This window comes from Leiobunum rupestre, chromosome 7 (assembly GCF_980474605.1).
Source record: "Leiobunum rupestre chromosome 7, qqLeiRupe1.1.hap1, whole genome shotgun sequence".
Lineage (NCBI taxonomy): Eukaryota > Metazoa > Arthropoda > Arachnida > Opiliones > Sclerosomatidae > Leiobunum > Leiobunum rupestre.
The window spans coordinates 28,151,830-28,173,875 of record NC_143390.1 but is presented as its reverse complement, the minus strand read 5'-3'; the positions used below and the strand labels follow the sequence as shown (position 1 = coordinate 28,173,875).

Here is a 22,046-nt window from a genome sequence, read left to right as displayed (position 1 = left end):
AACTAAAGTAATTAAGTAATAACATTAACCCAATTATAATAATAACCCGCTCACTACGCCTTGGCGGTCAGGAAAGAACTGAACCAGCGATTTCCACGCGGATGGATAAGGAGAGGAGGTTCAGCCTAACGGCCTCCGAGATCACCCGACCTAACTCCGCTGGACCTTTTAGATTCTGACATTGATTTGGTGGCAAGGATCTAAGCCGCTACCGAACAGATTCGGAAGACACCGGGAGTATTTCAACACGCGATTCACTCCTTCGACGCGGTCGTCTTGGTATTAGAGTTGAAGGAAGATAATTCAAACATTTATTGTAAAACTTGTACAAAATACACATTTTCATACTTTGTTCTTACGAGTTTAATTAAAAACATTGCACATTTATCATTTAAATATTTCAAATAACTCTAATGATGAGAAGGATAATGAGGTCAACAAGTGTTTTAATTAATAATCATCTAAGCTAATACCCAAGTTACCACTACAGGCGTAAGTCATCTAGCGACTTATAGGGCCTTTTAACCAGTGGCTGAGTTAAATTGCGTAGGAGGTTGGCGGCCAGCCCTTCATGCCACGCGAGCCAACAGTTAGCCAACCATACACTTACTATTACCGCTAACCTCAACAAGTTTTTATGGGGAGGGGAAACCGAAGATCTCTGGGGAAAACCCCTTTTAACCAGTGGGGGAGAGAACTTGCAAACTCTACGTAGATGGAGTGGTTCCGGATTTTTCACCCAATGCCACTAGCTGGGATTAAACCCGGCTCCACCCCATTCAGGCAAATGGAAAATTTTAAAACAATGAAACCTTCAACTTCTTAAACTTAAGAGTTTCCATGACAATAGGAACGAATTGAGTGATTTTTTTTAATCGTGACAATGAGTTTGGCAATAAAGAAGTCATTAATATTGCTTTGCTCCTTCAACATTAAGTTTCATATTAAAATACTTCTATAAAATGAACGGGTTTTAAATATTAGATAATTAAAAAGAGACAATTTCAATATAACCCTACAACATGGGATCTTTGAGTGGGTACTCGGACTCTGACAGTACCCGAGTCCTTCACCAAGGCCTAAATATTACTCGAAATGGACTCGAAACATAAATAAATCCCGACGAGTCCATTATTTATCTCGCTCACAAATTGGCAAAATTAACTGGAAATTCCATTCACTCTGCTCTGACCGACAGATTATTTTTTTAATTTAATCACGTACGTAATTATATAATTCTATAAAATGGAACGGGGTTCGTACAAAATTTCCGGGATTAAATTACCTGACATATCCAGGTCTTCCCCCTGACCAAATTGGCAAATTTTTGTAGAATAAATTAACGGTTTGAGGTGTGAAGATCTTGAAAACTATTTTCTTTCAAAAAAAATTATTTGCCTGATTTTCTTTGGGGGGTCATTTTAAATTTCCGTACTTTTTTGGGGGGGGGGGGGGGGGGACCTTCTTCAAATGCCTTGGACTTTTCCCTGTCATTTTGGAATGATTTCCAAATTCCCCGACCTTTCGGAAACCTTTTAAAATTCCCTGACCTTTTGGAAACATTTTCGAATTTCCTGACTTTGGCAGGTTTTCCAGGTCGTGTGCGAACCCTGTGCCTGTATTGAGTTTGGCAATAACGAACTCATTAATAGCGTTGTCCATTTGATTGCTCGAGATGTACGGTAAAGTTTGCTTTGGTCTTTCAACATTAAGTTTCATATTAAAATGAAATGGTAAACAATAATATATAATTAAAAAAAAAAGAGACACTTTCAAAATAACCCTACAACATTGGATCTTTGAGTGGGTACTCGGACTCTGACAGTACCCGAGTCCTTCACCAAGGCCTAAATATTACTCGAAATGGACTCGAAACATAAATAAATCCCGACGAGTCCATTATTAACTCGCTCACAAATTGGCAAAATTAACTGGAAATTCCATTCACTCTGCTCTGACCGACAGATTATTTTTTTAATTTAATCACGTACGTAATTTAGGAAGTATATAATTCTATAAAATGGAACGGGGTTCGTACATAATTTCCGGGATTAAATTACCTGACATATCCAGGTCTCCCCCCCCCCTGACCAAATTGGCAAATTGTTGTAGAATAAATTAACGGTTTGAGGTGCGAAAATCTTGAAAACTATTTTCTATCAAAAAAAATTATTTGCCTGATTTTTTTTTGGGGGGGGGGGGGGAGGGTCATTTTAAATTTCCGTACTTTTTTGGGGGGGGGGGGGCATCTTCAAATGCCTTGGACTTTTCCCTGTCATTTTGGAATGATTTCCAAATTCCCTGACCTTTTGGAAACATTTTCAAATTTGGTGACTTTGGCAGGTTTTCCAGGTCGTGTACGAACCCTGTATCTGCCTGTATTGAGTTTGGCAATAACGAACTCATTAATAGCGTTTTCCATTTGATTGCTCGAGATGTACGGTAAAGTTTGCTTTGGTCTTTCAACATTAAGTTTCATATTAAAATAAAATGGTTAAAAATAATATATAATTAAAAAAAAAGAGACACTTTCAAAATAACCCCATATAAACCGTACATGGAATCTCCGAATGGGTTCAAGAATCATTTGTAACAATTTTTTATAATTAAAATAAATTTTGAGTGTTCAAAAGTTCAAACCAAAGTAAAATTGGTATTAATTAAATAAATAAATAATAGCTTTATTAGGATCACCACCTCAGTTTCTCACTGATTTACAGTTGGGTCCTCTACTTTAAAGTGAATATAACCTGCAAAGAAATCTTTATGGAAGACCCCTTAAATTTTTCAAATTACCCTGTACAGTGGCGCCAAACATTTAAAAAGGCCAAGTTAAGAGCGGCCGGAGCTGCAAAAGTTGCTGTTCCACACCAAATACCCGAGGTTAAATTCCCCTTTAAGTTAATAATAAAATAAGTAACTGTCTTTTGGCATTTCGGCTGAGAATCCTAGGCCTAGGCTTAGCGGGAGCAAATGTCCACACTTTCCCTTTTTTTTTTAAATTTCAAATTGGGTGTCACTTGCTATTAACTGTAGTTATGCCTACACTTTTTTTTCATAGGTGTGCGTTTAGTTCCCAGGGAGTTACTGAACACTTCAAAATCATTCAATCTATCGAATATGAGATAGGAAATCCCATAAGTTATAAAAAAAAATTAGATTCAATTTTGCCTAATATTACAAATGGTACTATTTTTTTGAGAGCGTACTATAGTTTAATTGTAAACATATTTCTAAGAATCAACTTCGATACTAAACCTAAGCGTACATTACAAAAACTCATTCCTACTGAATTTTTTTTGTGAAATACTGATAACTTTTTTAAATTATATTATACCGATAATTATATTTGAAACTGTGGTTAACATATTTATCGAAAATGGTTTGGAGACACAAGAGGCTGAAGATGCAAAATATCGACTTATTCGAAGTTCAATTCACCACACAAATCACCACACGCCGACATATTTTTTAATTTTCATTCTTCTTGCTCCAAAATCCTTCGAGATATTATTATTTGGGAAATAATGCATGATAAGACTTTGATATCGGAAGAACTTATCTATTTTATGGCGGCAGCGTTGGCATTTCCAGGTACGAATGTGTCGAATGAATCGTTGCGCGCGAAAAAGAGTTTGATCGAGGAGTTCTTTCGAGTCTTCCGCCGAAGGAGACGTCGAACGCTTGGGAAAATTGCTGCAAAAAGCCGGTGATGACGAAACCCGATTTTGGCTCCTTAACAATGTGGACCGTAATAGGGACCATTATTCAGCTCTAGATTTCGCGGTAGTTAACGATAGAGTAACTTCGCTGATATTTCTTTTAGAAAGTGAATCGCTGGTAAATCTACAAGTCAAACACAGGCACTTGCCTCCACTATTGACAGCCATACGAGCCGGCAATTTTGAGTGCTTACACGCGGCCATACACATTGCAACAATCGAAGGAACATCCCACGCAGTCCAGACACTTCTTGACCCCGGTGCTAATTTCAAGTCTCAGATACTCCGACAATCCATTTCGAATAATCACTAATTAATCACTGCCAACGAAACTACCGACATCTTTGACGAATGGTGTCCACACTCGAGCCATTAAATAAGTTTTAAAGAATGCAGCAAGAGAAAGCGGGAAAGTACCACCAGCAAGTTATCGAGAGAGAGAGCCCAAGATGTTCTAAAAGCTACTAAAGAACCGGCAAATACCAGAATAAAAAAAAACAGTTATTAGAAATTTCCTCCGAAGTATTATTATTTTAACACTATACTATGGCTAATTACCATAATCGAAGACGCTCCTGGGAGAAGACGAATTGGTTGCAATGGGGTGAAAATCATTCTTAAGTCCGCTTGTGGTGGTGTTTACCATTGAGGATAAAATTGAACGTCGTTGAAAGGTGGTGCGACGTACCGATTCTGGATCAAGAGCTAGTATTTATTTGCCAGTATCCGATGACAGCGTCAAGCTTTGAAAACATTATGGCATCTTCTAGTTGTCCAAGAGTTTAGTCGACTGCTGGCAACTGGAATAGTTCTCTCTATCTCTCTTGATGTATTTGTTTAGCTCAATCAAGTCAGTTCTGTAGAAGAAAACAATTGGGGTTTTTTTTAATAAAAAAAAAAGTCTTATTTTTCATTCGACTACATTTTACTTATTCCCAAATATGTGGATATGCACCTAAGGTATCATTGGTCTGGGGGAGATGGCAAGGAAGCTCGAAAGTGTGAGGTTTTCCCGCAAATAAGGGTAGCAGATCGTCGCACGTTCATAGATGTTGATCGCAGACTAAGAGAAAGCGGGCAAGTAATTGAGAGAGAGAGAGAGAGCCCAAGACGTTCCAGAAGTTACTAAAGAACAGGTACAAACAGATCAAAAAACAGTTATTAGAATTTTCATTTACATTGTTATTTTAACACTATAGCTAATTACCATTATATAGAAGGTGCTCCTTGGTTGCAATGGTGTGTAAATCATTCTTTAGTCTGCTTAAGAATAAAATTTAAATAACTACAGAGTAATGTTTAAGCTTTGAACCAAAACATTATGTAAGGGGATTGGGATTTTATTTTGGTATTCTGGGGGGGGGGGGGGGGGGTGAGAATAAGCAGTTTGGGCACAATTAAACGTGACAACTTGAAAAGGTTGAACTGTGGACGAGGTGAACCAGTTGCGTGGTCAGCCAGATCTGTCATTTTTTTTAAACCCCTGCAATTTGTTTCTCTGGGGTCTTTTTACCACCATATTTTAAATACCCATCTTCAATGTAATTAATTTCGTCCGGGGCTTCCCAATAACAAATGTTTTTTCCTGAGTATTGAACATCATCTATATTGCCCTTCTAGGTTAAGCCTTGCCTAAAAAAAAAAAAATTACTACCGCCATTATGATTACTGGAAGAAGAATAATTAATTAATAATTTATTACATTTGAGATTAGAAACATTGAAGAAAATTTACTTCAAACGTTATTCAAATCCTCTTATTTACAGCTTTGGAATTTCTTTATGAGATTCTGAAAAAAATGAAGCGAATGAATATCCATACATCAACCCACATTTGCATACGTACAAATATATTCAAGGTATTTCATCGGCCACTGATATAAAAAAAACAATTCATGCATAGGTATTCACATTTACACAAATATCCAAAATAATTTCTCAGGGTTCGCACGAAATTTTTGGATTTAAATCCCTGACTTATCCAGGTTATCCCTGACTCCTTTTTAGCAATATCCCTGATTTCATGGGTAAAAGTACAAAGTGGAACAATTTTTTTTTAATATCATTAACTTAATTATATTTTACAACAAACATGCTGAGAGCATCTCTCTCCTCTCTGGGGAAAAAGTGCCAGACATGACGCCCCAAAAGAGAAGATACCCAATGATATGATGTTATTTAAATTCCTGACTTCCACCCCCACCCCTAATTTTAAAAATCCCTGACTTATCCACTCATACATAAACATATTCATAAACGCATACACGCATCCAATCACACTTACGTACGTGCATGCATTAATATATTCGAATTAAGAACTACTTACTCTCTACTCTGGTCAAATTCTTTGTCTCTTTCGGTTTTATTCCCATTCCCCTTCTTGCTGAATGTTAAGCCATCGAATGATATAAAAATGTCATTTCTGGTTTACTACTCTCCATTATACTGCGGAAACAGTAAAACCTTCACCACAGAAACGGCTTTTTCGTCAGAACACCTTAAAAATAATTAAATATATGTAAAACCAATTTGCAAATTTCTACATAAACTCACCTAGTGGTATAGAAACTCGCATTTCAATCATTTAAACGAATCTGATCTATCAAATGCTTATAACCGGTGTTATGATGGATAACGCCCCTTAAGAAATGAAGGTATCTCCAAAACTGCCTACGTTAGTTTTCTCAAACCTTGTTTTCAAGGAAGAAAAAGCTACTGGAAATTAAGAAACTGGCAAAACAATGATGAAAAAAAATTATTTGTCAATTATATAATTAAATAATTTAATTACAAGAACCAACGTGATTAAATTTTAAAAAAATGTGTCAGTCAGATATTTGACTGGAGCAGTGTGAATAGAATTGCCAGTCAAATGGCCAATTTGCGAGCGTACTTAAAAAAATTAAAATGAAATGCAAGTCTTTAAGGGAATGGTAATATGATTGTACCTCTAGCATGATTTTTTTCAATTTAATTAATACCAATTTTACTGTGGTTTGAACTTTTGAACACTCAAATTTATTTTAACTATAAAAAAAATTATTACAAATGATTCTTGAACCATATATTATTGTTAACTAATTTATTATAATATGAAACTTAATGTTGAAAGAACAAAGTACACTTTACCGTGCCTCTCCGTACAATATTAATGAGTTCGCTATTGCCAAACTCAATACAGCTAGGGTTCGCACACGACCTGGAAAACATGCCGAAGTCAGGAAATTCGAAAATGTTTCCAAAAGGTCGGGGAATTTTAAAAGGTTTCTGAAAAGTCAGGGAATTTTAAAAGGTTTCCGAAAGGTCGGGGAATTTGGAAATCATTCCAAAATGACAGGGAAAAGTCCAAGTCATTTTAAAATGGTCCCCAAAAGTAAGGTAATTTAAAATGACCCCCCAAAAAAAATTAGGCAAATAAATTTTTGAAAGAAACTATTTTTCACACCTCAAAACCATTCATTTATTCTACAAAAACGGTCACTATTTCTTTTTTTTAGGGAATCATTAAATATAATACTCTAAGCATACCTTCTGCTTTCCTTTGCAATATTCAGGTATTCCGAGGCTATAATACATAAAAATTAATTCGTTTCCTTAAAAATGCAGCATTTCAAACCTATTTAACCTATAGTACCTTTCATATTTTTCCCGTTATCAGACACCTTGGACGTCATATTAAGTTTTACCGGATACTTCGTTGTTTTATTTTCAGTGCTATTTCTCACTGAAATATAGAAAAATAAAGAACTTTATAAAGATTTATAAGAGTAAAATATCAACTATTTTAATCTCATCGGACTTTTGAGTTAAAATATAGAGTATTATAGGAAATTTCGTGAAATTATAGGAGAAAAAAAAAGGAGAGGAGTTGGCTCTTTAAAAAAATACGGTATAACGATAGGTCCTGATATTTAAAATTAAAGTTTGGTGGTAAATATAGATATATAGAGTTGTTGTAATTCATTATGAATGGAAACAAGAGGCGTAGAAACGCGAAAAACCCCAAAACAGCTATTGTGGAATCAATTTCTGACCCACTTAAACGGAAAAGTAGACCCGAAGATGACCCCACGACCAAATACGTGGACATATTTTCTATCGTAAACGATAAAGGCCAAGACGGCGATGGCCTGGGGAATATTGATTACATCGAGCCTAATTTAAATGGAAAAAACATATCGCCACCGATCGATGTATTAAAATTGGCAGGGGGTACGCTTATAAAACCACAAATTCGAAATAAAGATTTGAACGCTAAATTTGGCGATAACGGCGATGTCCCCAAGCAAATATCGTATAACATACGAGCGTATCTGGACGTGTTATTCGGGTCTTTAATGATAGAAGCTTCCAATTCGAAAAACAGCGTTAGAGCGATCCCTAATGTTGTTTCTAATATTTTAAAATATAATAACATTTATTTTAAAAAGGTTAGTATGTCGAACACATGGATGGAGTTACCAGAACCATTGTGGTACGAACACGATATAGCTAATAGCTGGTTACATATATATCTTAACGAGGCAATGTTCGACAGTTTCTGTTTAAAAAATTTCGAACGACCGGTGGTTATCGCATCGGGAACTGTCCCTATAGAAAATTATAACCCATTCGAACAACATCCGAATATACCACCTATAGATTCGGCCATGATAAATTGCGGTATAATTTGTGACCACGTCGCCCAACATATTATATCGGACGTATTGAGCGACGAAGTTAAACCGGAGGCAGCAGACATACACGAAAAATATACCGAAATTGGAACGACTCTACATTCAATGTTTAACATAACAATCATACAATCGGCGCTTAAGAAAAACGAGTGTTCAAATTATTGTACCATACTAAACAGTGGCAATGGCCAAGGTGGTGGACAAAGCACGTTCAATAACCGATCCCATTCGATAGATCATACTATCGATTTGACAAATTACTCCGTCGCAAACCAAAATAGTACAATGCAATATGGTTTATTAAATTAGTAAAGTTCCCAATTTCATTATATTATACTTGGATGAATCACTAAAAAAATTAACTAGTAGTCGATTTCAAGCTTCGTATATTTTAACTAATTCAACTTCTGTATCAAGTTTACCATATAGCGATAACGAATAATGAAGATTGTCACTGTGTATTATAATTTCAACTGTGATAAAGTGACAAGTTAACTAGAATTAACTTGAGCGTTCCTATTCAAAATTTGAAATATTTGATTACAAAATTAATAAAATACTTTATAAAATATTAAAAGGTTTCGTTATTTAAACAAAAAACACCTAAAAAAACGTTATTTACACTATAAATGAATAGGTTAAAAATAAAATCAATTTAAATAAAAAAAAACATGATTTAAATCGAAAAAATAGATTTATTTGGTTTTTTGAAAAAAAATCAAAAAATTTGGCAACCCTGAGTCTGTTTGACACATTGGTACTATGTCGTTTCTGGTTGAGATGGATATTCAGAGAGGGCAACGTTACTTTCACTAGCATTGCCTTCCAAGTCTGTTACTGATGTCGGAATGTCAACTGTTTTTGACGCGGTGTCCGTCAAATATTGATCGAAATAAGTTGTGTTTACTGCCTGGAATTCTGGTACTGATTCGCTGATTGAAATATTTCTTCACCTTCTGGTTGGTAATCATTCGCGACGGACAACGCGTGTGTTCCAGAATATTGGTCAGCGGGGATGAAATTTCAAAATCAATAAAATTAATCTAGGTCCTACAATAAGCCTCCGAAATTTAAGCTTCACCTTTTTTTTTTCTTAAATACCTCGTAAAATCGAGATACTACAGAATTAAAACGACTTAAAACTGTCTAACGAACTAATAATAAAGACAGACCGAAATAAAATTAAAATGAGAATAAATACGGACCCACGATGTAACTAATTATAAAGACCGGCCGAACTAAAATAAAAATGAGAAATAAAAAACGGGACCCACGATGTAACGTCTTTCCCGCCAGCTAAATCGTCCTAGGAAATATTGGATGAAATTTCAAAATCAATAAAATTAATCTGGGTCCTACAATAAGCCTCCGAAATTTAAGCTTCACCTTTTTTTTTTCTTAAATACCTCGTAAAATCGAGATACTACAGAATTAAAACGACTTAAAACTGTCTAACGAACTAATAATAAAGACAGACCGAAATAAAATTAAAATGAGAATAAATACGGACCCACGATGTAACTAATTATAAAGACCGGCCGAACTAAAATAAAAATGAGAAATAAAAAACGGGACCCACGATGTAACGTCTTTCCCGCCAGCTAAATCGTCCTAGGAAATATTGGATGAAATTTCAAAATCAATAAAATTAATCTGGGTCCTACAATAAGCCTCCGAAATTTAAGCTTCACCTTTTTTTTTTCTTAAATACCTCGTAAAATCGAGATACTACAGAATTAAAACGACTTAAAACTGTCTAACGAACTAATAATAAAGACAGACCGAAATAAAATTAAAATGAGAATAAATACGGACCCACGATGTAACTAATTATAAAGACCGGCCGAACTAAAATAAAAATGAGAAATAAAAAACGGGACCCACGATGTAACGTCTTTCCCGCCAGCTAAATCGTCCTAGGAAATATTGGATGAAATTTCAAAATCAATAAAATTAATCTGGGTCCTACAATAAGCCTCCGAAATTTAAGCTTCACCTTTTTTTTTTCTTAAATACCTCGTAAAATCGAGATACTACAGAATTAAAACGACTGAAACTGTCTAACGAACTAATAATAAAGACAGACCGAAATAAAATTAAAATGAGAATAAATACGGACCCACGATGTAACTAATTATAAAGACCGGCCGAAATAAAATAAAAATGAGAAATAAAAAACGGGACCCACGATGTAACGTCTTTCCCGCCAGCTAAATCGTCCTAGGAAATATTGGATGAAATTTCAAAATCAATAAAATTAATCTGGGTCCTACAATAAGCCTCCGAAATTTAAGCTTCACCTTTTTTTTTTCTTAAATACCTCGTAAAATCGAACGAAAGTCGTTTCAACTATCCTTATAAATCCGAGAGGTTGCAAATTTGCAAATTCGAAAATATTTCTAAGTCTCGTTGGAAAGAAATTTCAAAAAGCCGAATATTCGACTATGTCCGGAACGAAAGTCGTTTAAACTATCCTTATAAATCCGAGAGGTTACAAATTTGCAAATTCGAAAATATTTCTAAGTCTCGTTGGAAAGAAATTTCAAAAAGCCGAATATTCGACTAATTCCGGAACGAAAGTCGTTTAAACTATCCTTATAAATCCGAGAGGTTGCAAATTTGCAAATTAGAAAATATTTCTAAGTCTCGTTGGAAAGAAATTTCATAAAGCCGAATATTCGACTATGTCCGGAACGAAAGTCGTTTAAACTATCCTTATAAATCCGAGAGGTTGCAAATTTGCAAATTCGAAAATATTTCTAAGTCTCGTTGGAAAGAAATTTCAAAAAGCCGAATATTCGACTATGTCCGGAACGAAAGTCGTTTAAACTATCCTTATAAATCCGAGAGGTTGCAAATTTGCAAATTCGAAAATATTTCTAAGTCTCGTTGGAAAGAAATTTCAAAAAGCCGAATATTCGACTATGTCCGGAACGAAAGTCGTTTAAACTATCCTTATAAATCTGAGAGGTTACAAATTTGCAAATTCGAAAATATTTCTAAGTCTCGTTGGAAAGAAATTTCAAAAAGCCGAATATTCGACTAATTCCGGAACGAAAGTCGTTTAAACTATCCTTATAAATCCGAGAGGTTGCAAATTTGCAAATTCGAAAATATTTCTAAGTCTCGTTGGAAAGAAATTTCAAAAAGCCGAATATTCGACTATGTCCGGAACGAAAGTCGTTTAAACTATCCTTATAAATCCGAGAGGTTGCAAATTTGCAAATTCGAAAATATTTCTAAGTCTCGTTGGAAAGAAATTTCAAAAAGCCGAATATTCGACTATGTCCGGAACGAAAGTCGTTTAAACTATCCTTATAAATCCGAGAGGTTACAAATTTGCAAATTCGAAAATATTTCTAAGTCTCGTTGGAAAGAAATTTCAAAAAGCCGAATATTCGACTAATTCCGGAACGAAAGTCGTTTAAACTATCCTTATAAATCCGAGAGGTTGCAAATTTGCAAATTCGAAAATATTTCTAAGTCTCGTTGGAAAGAAATTTCATAAAGCCGAATATTCGACTATGTCCGGAACGAAAGTCGTTTAAACTATCCTTATAAATCCGAGAGGTTGCAAATTTGCAAATTCGAAAATATTTCTAAGTCTCGTTGGAAAGAAATTTCAAAAAGCCGAATATTCGACTATGTCCGGAACGAAAGTCGTTTAAACTATCCTTATAAATCCGAGAGGTTGCAAATTTGCAAATTCGAAAATATTTCTAAGTCTCGTTGGAAAGAAATTTCAAAAAGCCGAATATTCGACTATGTCCGGAACGAAAGTCGTTTAAACTATCCTTATAAATCTGAGAGGTTACAAATTTGCAAATTCGAAAATATTTCTAAGTCTCGTTGGAAAGAAATTTCAAAAAGCCGAATATTCGACTAATTCCGGAACGAAAGTCGTTTAAACTATCCTTATAAATCCGAGAGGTTGCAAATTTGCAAATTCGAAAATATTTCTAAGTCTCGTTGGAAAGAAATTTCAAAAAGCCGAATATTCGACTATGTCCGGAACGAAAGTCGTTTAAACTATCCTTATAAATCCGAGAGGTTGCAAATTTGCAAATTCGAAAATATTTCTAAGTCTCGTTGGAAAGAAATTTCAAAAAGCCGAATATTCGACTATGTCCGGAACGAAAGTCGTTTAAACTATCCTTATAAATCCGAGAGGTTACAAATTTGCAAATTCGAAAATATTTCTAAGTCTCGTTGGAAAGAAATTTCAAAAAGCCGAATATTCGACTAATTCCGGAACGAAAGTCGTTTAAACTATCCTTATAAATCCGAGAGGTTGCAAATTTGCAAATTCGAAAATATTTCTAAGTCTCGTTGGAAAGAAATTTCAAAAAGCCGAATATTCGACTATGTCCGGAACGAAAGTCGTTTAAACTATCCTTATAAATCCGAGAGGTTGCAAATTTGCAAATTCGAAAATATTTCTAAGTCTCGTTGGAAAGAAATTTCAAAAAGCCGAATATTCGACTAATTCCGGAACGAAAGTCGTTTAAACTATCCTTATAAATCCGAGAGGTTACAAATTTGCAAATTCGAAAATATTTCTAAGTCTCGTTGGAAAGAAATTTCAAAAAGCCGAATATTCGACTAATTCCGGAACGAAAGTCGTTTAAACTATCCTTATAAATCCGAGAGGTTGCAAATTTGCAAATTCGAAAATATTTCTAAGTCTCGTTGGAAAGAAATTTCATAAAGCCGAATATTCGACTATGTCCGGAACGAAAGTCGTTTAAACTATCCTTATAAATCCGAGAGGTTACAAATTTGCAAATTCGAAAATATTTCTAAGTCTCGTTGGAAAGAAATTTCATAAAGCCGAATATTCGACTATGTCCGGAACGAAAGTCGTTTAAACTATCCTTATAAATCCGAGAGGTTACAAATTTGCAAATTCGAAAATATTTCTAAGTCTCGTTGGAAAGAAATTTCATAAAGCCGAATATTCGACTATGTCCGGAACGAAAGTCGTTTAAACTATCCTTATAAATCCGAGAGGTTGCAAATTTGCAAATTCGAAAATATTTCTAAGTCTCGTTGGAAAGAAATTTCAAAAAGCCGAATATTCGACTAATTCCGGAACGAAAGTCGTTTAAACTATCCTTATAAATCCGAGAGGTTACAAATTTGCAAATTCGAAAATATTTCTAAGTCTCGTTGGAAAGAAATTTCAAAAAGCCGAATATTCGACTAATTCCGGAACGAAAGTCGTTTAAACTATCCTTATAAATCCGAGAGGTTGCAAATTTGCAAATTCGAAAATATTTCTAAGTCTCGTTGGAAAGAAATTTCAAAAAGCCGAATATTCGACTATGTCCGGAACGAAAGTCGTTTAAACTATCCTTATAAATCCGAGAGGTTGCAAATTTGCAAATTCGAAAATATTTCTAAGTCTCGTTGGAAAGAAATTTCAAAAAGCCGAATATTCGACTATGTCCGGAACGAAAGTCGTTTAAACTATCCTTATAAATCCGAGAGGTTACAAATTTGCAAATTCGAAAATATTTCTAAGTCTCGTTGGAAAGAAATTTCAAAAAGCCGAATATTCGACTAATTCCGGAACGAAAGTCGTTTAAACTATCCTTATAAATCCGAGAGGTTGCAAATTTGCAAATTCGAAAATATTTCTAAGTCTCGTTGGAAAGAAATTTCAAAAAGCCGAATATTCGACTATGTCCGGAACGAAAGTCGTTTAAACTATCCTTATAAATCCGAGAGGTTGCAAATTTGCAAATTCGAAAATATTTCTAAGTCTCGTTGGAAAGAAATTTCAAAAAGCCGAATATTCGACTAATTCCGGAACGAAAGTCGTTTAAACTATCCTTATAAATCCGAGAGGTTACAAATTTGCAAATTCGAAAATATTTCTAAGTCTCGTTGGAAAGAAATTTCAAAAAGCCGAATATTCGACTAATTCCGGAACGAAAGTCGTTTAAACTATCCTTATAAATCCGAGAGGTTGCAAATTTGCAAATTCGAAAATATTTCTAAGTCTCGTTGGAAAGAAATTTCATAAAGCCGAATATTCGACTATGTCCGGAACGAAAGTCGTTTAAACTATCCTTATAAATCCGAGAGGTTACAAATTTGCAAATTCGAAAATATTTCTAAGTCTCGTTGGAAAGAAATTTCATAAAGCCGAATATTCGACTATGTCCGGAACGAAAGTCGTTTAAACTATCCTTATAAATCCGAGAGGTTACAAATTTGCAAATTCGAAAATATTTCTAAGTCTCGTTGGAAAGAAATTTCATAAAGCCGAATATTCGACTATGTCCGGAACGAAAGTCGTTTAAACTATCCTTATAAATCCGAGAGGTTGCAAATTTGCAAATTCGAAAATATTTCTAAGTCTCGTTGGAAAGAAATTTCAAAAAGCCGAATATTCGACTAATTCCGGAACGAAAGTCGTTTAAACTATCCTTATAAATCCGAGAGGTTACAAATTTGCAAATTCGAAAATATTTCTAAGTCTCGTTGGAAAGAAATTTCAAAAAGCCGAATATTCGACTAATTCCGGAACGAAAGTCGTTTAAACTATCCTTATAAATCCGAGAGGTTGCAAATTTGCAAATTCGAAAATATTTCTAAGTCTCGTTGGAAAGAAATTTCATAAAGCCGAATATTCGACTATGTCCGGAACGAAAGTCGTTTAAACTATCCTTATAAATCCGAGAGGTTACAAATTTGCAAATTCGAAAATATTTCTAAGTCTCGTTGGAAAGAAATTTCATAAAGCCGAATATTCGACTATGTCCGGAACGAAAGTCGTTTAAACTATCCTTATAAATCCGAGAGGTTACAAATTTGCAAATTCGAAAATATTTCTAAGTCTCGTTGGAAAGAAATTTCATAAAGCCGAATATTCGACTATGTCCGGAACGAAAGTCGTTTAAACTATCCTTATAAATCCGAGAGGTTGCAAATTTGCAAATTCGAAAATATTTCTAAGTCTCGTTGGAAAGAAATTTCAAAAAGCCGAATATTCGACTAATTCCGGAACGAAAGTCGTTTAAACTATCCTTATAAATCCGAGAGGTTGCAAATTTGCAAATTCGAAAATATTTCTAAGTCTCGTTGGAAAGAAATTTCATAAAGCCGAATATTCGACTATGTCCGGAACGAAAGTCGTTTAAACTATCCTTATAAATCCGAGAGGTTACAAATTTGCAAATTCGAAAATATTTCTAAGTCTCGTTGGAAAGAAATTTCATAAAGCCGAATATTCGACTATGTCCGGAACGAAAGTCGTTTAAACTATCCTTATAAATCCGAGAGGTTACAAATTTGCAAATTCGAAAATATTTCTAAGTCTCGTTGGAAAGAAATTTCATAAAGCCGAATATTCGACTATGTCCGGAACGAAAGTCGTTTAAACTATCCTTATAAATCCGAGAGGTTGCAAATTTGCAAATTCGAAAATATTTCTAAGTCTCGTTGGAAAGAAATTTCATAAAGCCGAATATTCGACTATGTCCGGAACGAAAGTCGTTTAAACTATCCTTATAAATCCGAGAGGTTGCAAATTTGCAAATTCGAAAATATTTCTAAGTCTCGTTGGAAAGAAATTTCAAAAAGCCGAATATTCGACTATGTCCGGAACGAAAGTCGTTTAAACTATCCTTATAAATCCGAGAGGTTGCAAATTTGCAAATTCGAAAATACCCGGTAAAACACGATAAGCTAAAATCCGTAAATCTAGTTCGTTTCCCAGCTAAGCAACTAAGTTATACTTACATTTTCTAGTTGAATCGCTGTATTGTAGTTCGAAATGAATTGATTGAAATGAAAGCTCTATTCAATGGGAGTATTCTTCGCACTTTCCTAGGAAAGTTGTGACACGCCTTCTTGAGATTTCATTGGGCGCGAAATCACATGTCGCAATACGTCCCTGTTGACGAAATGCGCCATCTGATTTCACGCCCAATGAAGAACGTGGAAAGGAAGAAGGCGTGTCGCAACTTTCCAATGAAAGTCCGCGGAATACCGCCGATCATCATGTCTGATTTCTACCCCCATCACCTTCCCACTCACAATTCCAACCCATGATCATCACCGTGGGAAAAGCTGGCGGATGTTTAACTTTATTAATTTTTCTAGTTCAATAACAACGCTTTTTCGGCTAGACTTTAATAGGCACTTTAATAAAACATCCTTCCGACAAGTGAGGATTGTTTATAGGATTGGAGGATGTTTGGCTTGGTTTGTGAAATTTTTCCATTTCAGACACAACACCTCGGAATATAAATTCATATGCGAGTCATTCCGTGTGAAATCGACCACACGGAAAAATGCCTAATTTTTAATTTTAATAATATTTTTTCTACAAATACATTAGGTTAAGACAGCGGTTCCCAAAAGGTGTTCCGCGGAATTACCCTGGGGTTCCGAGAATTCGCAGCCCGGCCATCTTTGTTTGCGTCAAGAGTCTTTAAAGATAATTAAAAAAAATTAGTTGGGGCAAAACAAAATTGGGAACCGCTGGGTTAAGAAACTAAGTTTCTCAAACTTTGAGTCTCGACAAAATTTGTTTTTTCGAAATATAATTTTTATCCAAAAATTGAAATTTTTGGCTTTTCAATACGAAATTTTGAATATATTCAAATATATTTTGAACCAATTCACCGAAATTAATGAAACTGCACATTTTTAGGCATAAAAGAAGTGCTGAACCTGAATCTGAAACCTAAATTTAAAATATTTTTGTTTTTAATATTTGAATATTCGGGGGGGGGTCATGGTTGGTCGCGATTTGCGACGCGTACTCCACCTTCAAATAATCTGATTTTTTTATATTTTTCTTATAATGGGGTAAGAAGTCTTTTAAAAATATAATTGGAAGGTATTATTTTTTAAACGCGAGAAAAAAATAAAAACGTGTTTTTAAAAAAAAATCAATTTTATCGATATTTGAATATTCGCGGGTCACGGTTGGCCGTGATTTACGACTTGAACACCACCTTCGAAAAAAAATATATTCTGTTTACCTTACCAGTTTATAAAAATAATTTATATTAATATATCAAATTCTTAAAACCTGGTGAATTGACAACGTCATACCGCTGGCCAAGAAGAAAAGACTTATGTTGGATTCCAGATTGCAACATTCTTTGTCACGTAGAATGTCCAACAACTCCTAACAGAAAGAAAATCAAGTTTGAAAAAAAAAGATTTAAATAAAGTGGGAAAGCTATTTTCAAAATACGATCCACATAACGTTGTTTAAAATATAACTATCACTTTCTTACTTAAGTAATTTAACTTTATTTCTTTTTAAAAATTGTCTTAGTGGGCTTTCAATTATTATTAACTTCACATTTACCATAAATTGTTCTAGAGTTTGTTGGCTTACTTTAATATTTTAAAAGGTGTTCATGTTGCAACACGAGGTGAATTATTGAAACCTGTATATTCATAAACCAAAAATGTACTTTTATAAACTGCTTAGGTAAACAGAAAGAGTAAATTTACTTTAAAAAAGGTGTCGACGTAAAATTGAATTTTTGTAATTTTTTTTAAAGGTCCTAACTTTTCCTAGACCTTTTGGGCCTATTTTTTAAATTCCACGACCTTCTCCTGACTTCTTAGCCTTTTTTCTTAAAGTTCTCAACTTTTTCCTGGTTTTTGTTTATCACTCCGACAAAAAAAGATATTTGGGTAGTGCATGCTTGTTTTTTTTTTTCATGGTCTTGCATTGAAAAATATGCCTATTACCAGGATTTTACTCCTGCTATTACTGAACGAATCGACATTATTTGTTTGTTTTTGCGTATGCTGAACAACTGTTCAATTGAAACTTTTTTGCCTTCCGCCTACCGGTTAAATCGTTGCCTACGTTATAATAAAGGCCCGTGCGCGGGTGATATTTTTATTTCTTTTCTGGTATTTTACTTCGCCAAATAAATCCGCTAGGTTTGCTCGTAGCTGGACCGTTGCCTAGGAAACGGATCCCCATAGATTGAATGTAACAAATGTGGCGATGTACCGGGGAGTGGACTGCTCGCTGAGCTAGGATGTAATTAACGTTTCAACATCAATAAAGAAATTTTATTTACCAAGAAATATGAAAAAAAGAAAGGTAATAACTTCTTATATTTCATAAATATAAATTTTTTCAACAACAATAGTTTTACTTATTGGTTATAAATGTATATAAAGTTCAGCCTAACAGTGATCACAGATAAATCTATTCCATATTGACTAGTAGATTTCATTGTCGTGATAACTAACTAATTAATTATTTGTGTTGTAGGTGAAACATAAAAATGGTTGTCTATTCTATACTTAACTGTAATGAAAGTGAAAGGCAAAGAAGCAGGAAACGCAAGAGTCAAGGTGAAACCACTTATTTGTAATTGCGGGGATGTAAACCTACCCAAATTACTGTTAGAAAAGTTTTTAAGGCCTTTACTATATAATTACGCAAGAGATGTGAGTGATACATTGCACATTAAGAAACCTTTGAACTACGTACCATTATCAAGAAAGGTACATAAAGTTTAACCGCTACTAATATTGAATCAACAATGTATTTTCCTATTATTTAACAGTGTACATTAAAAACCCTTCAAAAGTTAAAAAATGTATTATTTATTTACCCTCATACACAATAATTTTATTAATGTCCCCAGTTTCCATACAAAATCCAAAATAAACTTTATGGAAATCCCTAACCACGTCCAACTTTCTGCGCCATCTCTCGTGATAAAGTAGAAAATAAACAAGACGTCGCGTCTTTAAAAAATACCCCCCTTGTTGGGGAGCGCGCACGGGCCTTTGCAACGGTTAAATAAAATATTTTTTTTTCAAAACCGTGAAATCTCATCAGATTGTTCTGAAATTTAAATTTAAAAATTTCTGGATTAAATAGTTTTTCAGAAAATTACCTGGGCCGATCAAATCGGAAAAACCCCCTGTACAATAGAAACATGGCTACACCGGTTAAGAATTTAATTGGTACTTGAAAAAATAGGAATTTATAGGAGTATATTGAAATTATAGGAATTTATAGGAACTCTGGGAGCCCAACCGTTGAGGGCATAGAAATCTCATAGGTAACTAGAATGCTGCCGTGTAACTCGCAAATGGACCAAACGCCGTGGCAGACGATAGCCAGATCTCAGCCAATCAGAGCTCAAAGAGTGGTTCTGCCAAGAATTTTATGTCACCAGAGAGAATGACGTCACCTCGCTCCCGCGATAGTAGCGGAACCAAGGAGGTTAAAATAGGAACAATTTTGAGAAAATAGGAAATTATATGAGCATATTGAAAATATAGGAATTTATAGGAACTCTGGGAGCGCCGCATTTTCGTAGCGCCAGAGAGCTACTAACCCCTGGAAGTAGGCTGCAACCAGCGCAAAACCAAGCAAATCGGCGTTTGACAAGTCGGCGCGTTAGAACGATACATTTAATAACTAAGCGGAAACTATACAATCATGGAAATAATACACCTAGCTTTATTACTTATAGTTGGGCTTATAATATTAATTTTGATCGTTTTGAAAAAGGTCCGAAATATAAAGACGCCCATACCAGATATTAAATTTCCAGGCTCACAAAGCGAAATAATTAAACAAGATTGCAATCTGGCGATGGTATACAGCGTAGAAGACACGCAATGCGACATGATTTGTAAAAATACGAGTCCTTTTATAACTCACAATGGCGCGTGTGTAAATCTATTGGCTTTCAACAGAGAAACAGTTGAAAATAACTGCGACCCTAAAAAAGGCGTTTTGGCGTATTTATTGGGTAACCCGCAATTTGGGAAAACTAAGATGATATGTCTTAGTATAGATTTGGGGATCCAACCGGATAATCCAGATGGGCAAAATAATATTTGTGTCGAGGGATCTATCGATATAGATTATATAAAATCATTTCCTCAAGTCGAAAATTGTACATGCGCAAATAATCAAATACTTTCGATATTACCAAATACAAGCGCGGTACGAAAACGTGGACTATGTGTAAAAAATCAACTGTATGACGTATTTAAGCATAACCATTTAATATTTGATCCAACTGACGTATAATTTGGGTAGTGCAGGCATGTTTTTTTTCCATGAGCTTACATCTTATCGAACAATCCGGCCAAGGCCATCATATTAGTTGCCCATCGATGGGGTTAGAATAATTTTTCTCTAGGCCTTGGCGCGTGCCAAAAGGGTTAAACATATAGCGTCAGACGTAAACTTCTTTATTTGCATTCTAAGTTTGAGCTCCGTATCTCAAATCCCATAGGAACTACGAAGAAAATTCGCGTACGCTCTCTAACCCTTGGCGCGGGTTAAAAGAGTTAAACGTAGGCATTATGTTCCAAAACGCCCAAAAAAAAACGGCAAAAATTCCCCATCGAATATCTTAAAAATATTTTTGCATATTATGAATCAGTGTAAAATCAGATTGCACCCACATAAAGTTTCAATTCACCGCGAACCCCCTAAAACCGTTTCTTTCTTTCCCTGTAGTTTCTTTTACAACAAGTCCGAATTGAGGGTTGCCAATTATCTTATTCGGAGTATTTCTCCTTTTTGTGTTATATTTTTAGAAATAGCTTCAAGTTATGTGTGATACATGCCTGGCGTCTCGGTGGCGCCAGGCTTGACATAATTGCATACCTTGATTTTTTGGGGACCAAACCAGGATGTTCGCGGCTTTTGGCCAGATCTGGTTTGGGACCCCCTTTATTCCACAAGGTCGAAGACACTCTCTAAGTTGTCCCGGGTCGGCCTTTAAAAAATGCGAAGTTGCTGTGGTGAGAATCAGTGAAGCCGCGAGATTCTCGACCGCGAAGTGCGGGTACCGTTACGGTCTCGCGGAACTAGAGAAGTTCTCGGTCAGCAATTTTTCCCACGTAGGCACTACAATTTGGTGCCCCTCTTGCCCACCAATTTTTAATATATTTACTTTGACCATAAGTAACATAATCAACATAAGTATGACACTACCTATTTACCTAATGCGTTTTTTAAATAATGGTCTGTTTCGCCATTGTAAATTATTACGCGACTAAAGACTAATAACTCTCGGCTTATTCCTCTTATTCTTTGCAAATCGCCGAGTGATACAGCCAAGGCCCATTCAAAATTGAAATGCTTTCAAAAATGTAAATAATGCTAACTATGTATGAAAATATTTATGCATTATTATATAAGGAGATAAAAATAACTATTATAAACATTAGCTAGTTATTTTCGAATTTCAAACATGCGTTTTCGCTGGTAACCATCTGAAACTACACTACTACTATAACTAACAACGTTACTTTGTCAACAGGGTCAGTACAGAAATTTCTGGTGGTTGTAGGGGATGAGCTGAGAAATAAGCAGGTTTTTGTCGCGTTTCTCTGCGACGAGTTTAAAGAGCGCTTCAAAGTTTAACCTACTACCCCCTGGAAGTAGGCTGCTGTAAGCACGCACCCACGAAGCAGGAAAAAAACTATTTCGGGGCTTATTACCTACCAATTCGAAACTATCACGAGATTAAACGGCATCGCTAGTCATTAGGGTGGACTCAAAATATTGTTTAATAGATCCAGATTGGCTCTTAATTAGAGTATCTTCCATTTTGCTTTTTCTCCGCTTTTGGAAACCAAATGGGGTTTTTCTCAAACTCATTTTAAACTAGGTTGTA

General features: G+C 35.0%; 1 protein-coding gene across 19 annotated transcripts in view; it reads right to left on the bottom strand.

The window, feature by feature from the left end:
* Window positions 1–2,660: 2,660 nt before the first annotated feature.
* LOC149935823 (uncharacterized) overlaps window positions 2,661–22,046 on the bottom strand; it is a 31,089-nt gene continuing 11,703 nt past the window's right edge. The window contains exons 4-15 of one of the 19 annotated variants that reach the window (XR_016482288.1): window positions 17,470–17,545; window positions 7,356–7,445; window positions 7,250–7,286; window positions 6,851–6,988; window positions 6,275–6,411; window positions 6,048–6,218; window positions 5,425–5,511; window positions 5,253–5,354; window positions 4,930–4,985; window positions 4,678–4,847; window positions 4,281–4,579; window positions 2,661–4,186 (exon numbers count right to left, since the gene is read on the bottom strand). Coding sequence is in view for 8 of the 19 variants with exons in the window: in XM_090180779.1 (XP_090036905.1) it covers window positions 6,406–6,451; window positions 6,851–6,988; window positions 7,250–7,286; window positions 7,356–7,445; window positions 17,470–17,545 (387 nt within the window). In the remaining 11 variants the exon portion in view is untranslated. The other 18 variants (XR_016482287.1, XR_016482285.1, XR_016482286.1 and 15 more) reach the window with 18 other exon arrangements.